Here is an 8,098-nt window from a genome sequence, read left to right on the forward strand (position 1 = left end):
TTACCATTAAAGCGAGACGGTGAGTAAGGTGGGCCTAAAATTGTCACGCTATCAGGTACCGTTTTGGCTGTAGTTCGATCACAAATAAACAAACAAACGAGAGTTTTAGTCTATAGACTATAGATAGATGGCGGGATTACAGTCGGATCACATTCATGAACCGTGAAAGTATTTACAATGAAAAGTTCTACTGTTAAGAGGTGCGTTGAACATATCTTGTCATTAAATAAACAAATATATAAATTTGCATCCCAAATGTACAGATTTACAAAAAAAAATAGGCTTTGGTATGTTGTGTATGTTGTGTAGGAAAGAACTGTGGATGTTGGTTTAAATCGAAGGGAGACACAAAGTGCTGGAGTAACTCAGCGGGCCAGGCAGCATCTCTGTTGTGTATAAGAAAATAACTGCAGATGCTGGTACAAATCCAAGGTATTTATTCACAAAATGCTGGAGTAACTCAGCAGGTCAGGCAGCATCTCGAGAGAGAAGGAATGGGTGGCGTTTCGGGTCGAGACCCTTCTTCAGTCTGAAGAAGGGTCTCGACCCGAAACGTCACCCATTCCTTCTCTCCCGAGATGCTGCCTGACCTGCTGAGTTACTCCAGCATTTTGTGAATAAATACCTTCTCTGTTGTGTATGCTGGCCGGTATTTGGGTGTGATGTGTGTATACAGTGCCCTCCATAATGTTTGGGACAAAGACCCATCATTTATTTATTTGCCTCTGTACTCCACAATTTGAGATTTGTAATAGAAAAAAATCACATGTGCTTAAAGTGTACATTGTCAGATTTTAACAAAGGCCATTTTAAATCCATTTTGGTTTCACCATGTAGAAGTTCCAGCAGTGTTTATACATCCTATCCCCCCCCCCCCCACCCCATTTCAGGGCACCAACATGTTTGGGACACAGCAATGTCATGTAAATGAAAGTAGTCATGTTTAGTATTTTGTTGCATATCCTTTGCATGCAATGACTGCTTGAAGTGTGCGATTCATGGACATCACCAGTTGCTGGGTGTCTCTCTGGTGATGCTCTGCCAGGCCTGTATTGCTGCCATCATTAGCTTATGCTTGTTTTGGGGGCTAGTCCCCTTCAGTTTTCTCTTCAGCGTATGAAAGGCATGCTCAATTGGGTTCTGATCGGGTGATTGACTTGGCCACTGAAGAATTGACAATTTTTTAGCTTTGAAAAACTCCTTTGTTGCTTTGGCAGTACGTTTGGGATCATTGTCTTGCTGTAGAATGAACCGCCGGCCAATGAGTTTTGTGGCATTTGTTTGAACTTGAGCAGATAGGATGTGTCTGTACACTTCAGAATTCATTATGCTACTACCATCAGCAGTTATATCATCAATGAAGATAAGTGAGCCAGTACCTTCAGCAGCCATACATGCCCAGGCCATAACTACCCCACCACCGTGTTTCACAGATGAGGTGGTATGCTTTGGATCTTGGACAGTTCCTTCTCTCCTCCATACTTTGCTCGTGCCATCACTCTGATATGTTAATCTTCATCTCATCTGTCCACAAGACCTTTTTCTAGAACTGTGGTTGCTCTTTTAAGTACTTCTTGGCAAACTGTAACCTGGCCATCCTATTTTATGGTTAACCAGTGGTTTGCATCTTGTAGTAGAGCCTCTGTATTTCTGTTCATGAAGCCTTCTGCGGACAGCAGTCATTGACAAATCCACACCTGACTCCTGAAGAGTGTTTCTGATCTGCCGGACAGGTGTTTTGGGATTTTTCTTTATTATAGAGAGAATTCTTCTGTCATCAGCTGTAGAGGTCTTCGTTGGCCTGCCAGTTTGCGATTAGTAAGCTCACCAGTGCTCTCTTTCGTCTTAATGATGTTCCAAACAGTTGATTTTGGTAAGCCGGAGGTTTGGCTGATGTCTCTAACAGTTTTATTCTTGTTTCTCAGTCTCATAATGGCTTCTTTGACTTTCATTGGCACAACTTTGGTCCTCATGTTGATAAACAGCATAAAAGTTTCCAAAGGTGATGGAATGACTGGGGGAAAGACTAGCTGCTGAGAGCTTTCTTATACCTGCATGAAGGAGGCAATTAAACACACCTGAGCAATTACAAACACCTGTGAAGCCATGTGTCCCAAACATTATGGTGCCCGGAAATGGGGGGGGGGGGGGGGGGGGGGGGACTATGTATAAACACAGCTGTAATTTCTACATGGTGAAACCAAAATGTATAAAAATACCCTTTAATGAAATCTGATAATGTGCACTTTCAACACGTGATTTTTTCTATTACAAATCTCACATTATGGAGTACAGAGGCAAATAAATAAATGATGGGTCTTTGTTCCAAACATTATGGAGGGCACTGTATATATGCAGTGTGTATATGGTGTGTGTGTGTGTTCTGTGTATATGTGTTGTGTATGTATGGCTGTGTACATGTGTTGGGCGTGTGGTGTTGTATGTCCAGTGTGTATGTAGAGTGTGGTGTATGTATTGTGTATGTTGTGTGTACGTGGTAGTGTATGTGTGATGTTTGTAGTGTACTTGTGTAGGTTGCACAGTCCTTGTGAATGTGTGATATTCATGGTGTGTACGTGTAGTTGCACAATGTTGTGCAGGCGTTATGCTTGTGGTGTGCGTACACATGTTGGGCAAATGGTGTCTGCGTGTGTTGAGTGTATATTTGTATTGTGTGTACACATGTTGTGCATACGGTATCTGAGTGTGGTTGGTATCTATATGTGTGGTGCGTGTAGCGTGGTGTGTACGTATTGCGTGCAAGTTGTGTGTATATTTGGTTGTGTGGTGGACAGGTGCTCCTCAACTTACGTTCCGAGAACTTACGCATCGGAAACAGAAAGCATCGTAAGTCGGGGAGCATCTGTATATGTGTTGTGCAGGCTTGGCGTGTGTAATGTCAGTGTGTCCACGTCTCACTATCTACAACCACATTCCGCCACCACCATCCCCTCGTATTTATACTTGTAGGTGGTGACGCCGGCGCTGTTCTTGTACAGCATGGAGATGGGGTCGAGCTTGGTGGGCACACAGCAAGCCTTGGCAGCTTTCTCGGGGTTCCAGTGGTTGACCAAGGTCTGGATCCTGGCGTGGTTTGTTGGGGTGACGTGGTCGGTGAGCGGGATGTAGCACACCCCCCTGCACTCGTAAGCCTCGTAGTCCTTGGGGGCGACGATCCACGAGTCCCAGCCGATCTCGGTGAAGTCCACGTGGAGTGGGGAGCGCTTGCAGTAATTCCCCTTGGCGCTCCGGCGGCTCCTGGACGCGGCGTCCAGTGGGAGAGCGGTCTGCGCTTGGGACAAGTCGTGCCCCGGCCTCCCCTCCAGCTCCACGGCCGCGATCTCCCGTTCGTGCACCAGCATTTCCTTCACCTGGTCCCCCTGGCTGCGTCTCTTCTGGTCGTCGGAAAACACCACCAGTAACGGCACCTCCCTGCTCTCCCAGCCGGGCTCGCCCTCCTCGGCACTTTCCATGTCAACTTCAAGCCTGTGGGTCGTCCGGTTGGATTTCACCCACCGTCTGACGGCGTCGGTCACATCAAAGGTTTCCCAACCGCTGTCCTCGCCAACAATCTGCTTGGAGACCAGTAGAGACATGGAAAGCTCCCGCGAGTTCTCTCCCGGCTCCTCCAAGTCATGAATGCGGACTATCCTGTTCACCCCTCCGAACACCCCCCTGTCCCTGTCAACGAAGGCGTAGAGTCTCAACTCGGCCGCCACGATCGCTTCATGCCGAGGGATGGTCATGTTGAAGACTAGAATGTGTCTCCTCGCCCCGTGTTCTCCCACCGGGAGCCCCGTTGTTGTATCTGGGTTTGACAGACAGAGAGAGCAACTGTTAGTTACAACTCAGCGGCATGAATATTGGTTTCTCTAAATTCAACCCCTCTCTCTCCTTCCCTCCCCCACTCTAGTCGTCGCACTAGTTTCACTGTCGTCCTGTTGAGTTTCACTGTCTGCGTAATTCATTGTCACCTAACCCACAGCCAACAATAGACCACTGTGGGCTCTACCTTTCCTTGACCATCGTTGTTTTTTGCACGTCTCTCATTCATTTAGTGCCTTCTGTATCTCTCGTTTCCCTCTCCCCTGACTATCAGTCTTAAGAAGACACTGGACACGAAACGCCACCTATTCCTTTTCTCCAGAGATGCTGCCTGTCTCCCTGAGTTACTCCAGAATATTGTGTCTAGCAACTGTTAGATATATTGTTGTATCTCAAAACCGCCCCCCCCCTCAATTAAAAGTCACACCGCACCCATCAACATCAGATACATTCAAAGTCTTTCCACCCACATGCAGTGTTTGTTCAGATATTCTCGGGAGTAAGGGGTTGGCGCAGGTGAATGCAGATTTTGAACAAAGTTTAGACAATAGACAATAGACAATAGGTGCAGGAGGAGGCCATTCGGCCCTTCGAGCCAGCACCGCCATTCAATGTGATCATGGCTGATCATTCTCAATCAGTACCCCGTTCCTGCCTTCTCCCCATACCCCCTGACTCCGCTATCCTTAAGAGCTCTATCTAGCTCTCTCTTGAATGCATTCAGAGAATTGGCCTCCACTGCCTTCTGAGGCAGAGAATTCCACAGATTCACAACTCTCTGACTGAAAAAGTTTTTCCTCATCTCAGTTCTAAATGGCCTACCCCTTATTCTTAAACTGTGGCCCCTTGTTCTGGACTCCCCCAACATTGGGAACATGTTTCCTGCCTCTAACGTGTCCAACCCCTTCATAATCTTATACGTTTCGATAAGATCTCCTCTCATCCTTCTAAATTCCAGTGTATACAAGCCTAGTCGCTCCAGTCTTTCAACATATGATAGTCCCACCATTCCGGGAATTAACCTAGTAAACCTACGTTGCACGCCCTCAATAGCAAGAATATCCTTCCTCAAATTTGGAGACCAAAACTGCACACAGTACTCCAGGTGCGGTCTCACTAGGGCCCTGTACAACTGTAGAAAGACCTCTTTGCTCCTATACTCAACTCCTCTTGTTATGAAGAGTTTACAAGCAAAATAGTTAATTCAACCAATCCCCTTTGTTCCTTCAACTTGCTGGTTCGCCTTAGCGTCTCTCCCGATGGAACCATGACATTTAAACATTTGGGTGCACATTTCAGAGATAGAATCGACCAAAATCTGTTAGGGTTTCTTCCCAGCTGTTATCAGGCAAAGGAATCATCCCACCACAACCCGAGAGCTATGCTGAACCACCATCCACCTCATCGGTGACTCTCAGACTATCCTTGATCGGACTTGACCAGGGGCCAGTCTAAGGATAAAGGGGAGGCCATTTAAAACTGAGGTGAGAAGAAACTTTTTCACCCAGAGAGTTGTGAATTTGTGGATTTCTCTGCCACAGAAGGCATTGGAGGCCAATTCACTGGATGAATTTAAAAGAGAGTTAGATAGAGCTCTAGGGGGTAGTGGAATCAAGGGATATGGGGAGAAGGCAGGCACAGGTTACTGATTGTGGATGATGAGCCATGATCACAATGGATGGCGTGCTGGCTCGAAGGGCCAAATGGCGTCCTCCTGCACCTATTTTCTATGTTTGTGTGTTTCTATAAAACTTTACTGGCGTCACCTTGCAACAAACGTTGTTCCTTTACCATGTCTATGTACACTGTGGATGGTTCGATTGTAATCATGCATTGTTTTTCTGCTGAGTGGATAGCAGGCAACAAAAGCTTTTTCACTGTACCTCGGTACACGTGACAATAAACTGAACTGTAATTGTAACAGTAAAAGCGAAGAACGAAGAACCAGACGCAAGATGTGTAGAAAGGAACTGTAGATGCTGGTGTAAACCGAAGATGGACACAAGATGCCTGTCGGAGACATGGACATGAGACCTATTTACCTTCGTTTCTGAAGCTCCTGATAATGTTGGAGGAAGGCATGGAAGAACTGTCGCTGGCGAACTTGTTGTACAGGTCGATCATAAACTGCGGGGGTTCCTCTTCCAGCGGGATCTCGGACACGTTGACACTCGGGAAGAACTCGTCCTTCAAGCTTTCCAAGAACACGTCGAAACCAAAGCCAGAGTCGTCCTCTGGGAAGAATTCATCCTCGTAATGCTCCAGCCCATCCCCATGGGTTGCCGGGTCCCAGCCGCTCAGCGGCTTGCACGTCGCTACTTGAAGTAGGAACGTGACTGCGAGACAGGTAGCACAAGTCATCGCTTCTGCTCCTCACGGTTCCTGTGTTAATATCTGGCCGTGAACTGAAGGGGAATGGAGGCGAGCGGGGACCTCTTCAACACATCGGTTCTGCCTGCCTTACGCGTTATGCTCTGCTCTCTTCCCACCAACATCATCGCTCAGATGGACTGTCTTATCTTGGCCATTGATACCGCGCTTGAGTTTCCCTTATCTCGCAACCCGCTTAGTTAATGAAGATTCTGTAAACAGTTGACGACTACATTGGACTAATGGGAAGCGCAACGTAGTTGGAATCTGGGCTCTGGGGGTCAGTCTCTAATTACTTCCACTACATCGCTGCCAATTCTCTGCAAACATAGCAAGAACTTTCAACAGACTACTGCCTTCAAGACCACAAATTGTTTCTGCATCCGCACAGTGCACAGTGTTTGTAAACCAGTTTATTGACTGGGCAAGTGTCAAGTCAACCCGTCTTCAAAGCTTTGGGTAGTGAACAAAAAAGGCCCCAACTAAATCAGGATTTAATTATAGTCTTAACCTTACTCTCAAGTTATCAGTTAGTCAATACAACTTTTTGACGGCCTGTGCAGCATGCCGCCTGCTTTGTGTCAAAAGTGTTTTCCCACCATTGGCTTAAGTAGAATGACAGAGAAAGTGGAAGCGACGCTGCCTTCCGTTTACGGCGTTATCATCAAGGGTAGTTGGCAGCAACAAGTTCCGCAGACTTACTAATGAATTACAACAAGTAACGAGGAAATTAATATGGATTTCGTTTTGATATATTGCAACTGAAGTGTTACTGAAGGATAAAAAATTAACATATCAGAACCAGCTTTTTAGAGATTGAGCAGCAATTGTTAAATGCATTGGCTACATCTGTTGGTATGCTCGCTTAATAGACAATAGACAATAGGTGCAGGAGGAGGCCATTCGGCCCTTCGAGCCAGCACCGCCATTCAATGTGATCATGGCTGATCATTCTCAATCAGTACCCCGTTCCTGCCTTCTCCCCATACCCCCTGACTCCGCTATCCTTAAGAGCTCTATCTAGCTCTATCCGCTATCCTTAAGAGCTCTATTTAATATTGCTCTGTGTCTTAATTTAACACAGCTATTATTCCATCTACCAAAATGCATTCACAAATACATAAAGAGCAGTCAAAATATGTTATATCAGCTCGAGTGTAAAAATAAACATAAGTGGTGTTGCAAAACAAGGGGCTTCTCAACAGTCACCCATTAAGTGCTTGGCCTTACATTTAGTTCCTTTAACTGTAATGGAACTACATATCAGCCAAAGCATATTATAAATGATAAAAAGCCATTCAGACTCTTTAAGTCTTTGCACTAATCCAAATTCACTCCCACAAAATATCACCTCCCCCTTATCACTTAGGCTCAGAATAGACATTCTATGGATAATCAAAATACAATGTGAATTACTTGTGCAATGAAAAAACATTGTGGTAAAACAACTTACTTGAACTTTTAGTACAACTATACTCATGTTACTGGAGGTAGTATGTGAAGATCTTATTCAAAATAGTAATTATAACCCACGTCATAATGGTGGATTTTATAGATATTAATTTGAGCAACAACAATGAAAAATATGCACTATATTTTTCCACAATCACTTTCAATTAAGAATTTCAGATATTTATATTAGAAGTTCTAGAGAGTAGAAATCAATTGAGGACTTTCACAACTGAAGCCTTTATATGGTTATAATGAACCTTCTGGCCTTCTGTGGAATGGAACATGGACACATGCCTTTTGCTTTAATCATCCAGAAATCCTCCTTAACAACACAAAGCAGACCGGAATATTTGTTATAACCCTTAAGTAGATAAGGCAATTTTTTGAAATGCATTTAGCATAAAGCATGCACACACCCTTAAAATGTCATCAGCGTACATGCATTAGGTTT

General features: G+C 45.1%; 1 protein-coding gene across 1 annotated transcript; it reads right to left on the minus strand.

The window, feature by feature from the left end:
* Positions 1 to 2,918: 2,918 nt before the first annotated feature.
* On the minus strand, positions 2,919 to 6,195 carry LOC144609928 (bone morphogenetic protein 10-like). Its single transcript, XM_078428335.1, has 2 exons — positions 5,868 to 6,195; positions 2,919 to 3,808 (listed from the first exon to the last, which is right to left on the minus strand). The coding sequence occupies exons 1-2, from the start codon at positions 6,184 to 6,186 to the stop codon at positions 2,919 to 2,921; spliced, it is 1,209 nt and encodes a 402-aa protein (XP_078284461.1). The 5' UTR covers positions 6,187 to 6,195.
* Between the last annotated feature and the right edge of the window lie 1,903 nt (positions 6,196 to 8,098).

This window comes from Rhinoraja longicauda, chromosome 35 (assembly GCF_053455715.1).
Source record: "Rhinoraja longicauda isolate Sanriku21f chromosome 35, sRhiLon1.1, whole genome shotgun sequence".
NCBI classification, from domain to species: Eukaryota; Metazoa; Chordata; class Chondrichthyes; order Rajiformes; family Arhynchobatidae; genus Rhinoraja; species Rhinoraja longicauda.

What these genes read in the sequence shown, in the direction of transcription:
- LOC144609928 (XM_078428335.1), bottom strand. Translation starts at nt 6,186, where the DNA reads ATGACTTGTGCTACCTGTCTCGCAGTCACGTTCCTACTTCAAGTAGCG. An exon ending in CAGGAGCTTCAGAAACGAAG is followed by an intron (nt 3,809 to 5,867) that starts GTAAATAGGTCT and finishes TGTCAAACCCAG; the next exon opens with ATACAACAACGGGGCTCCCG.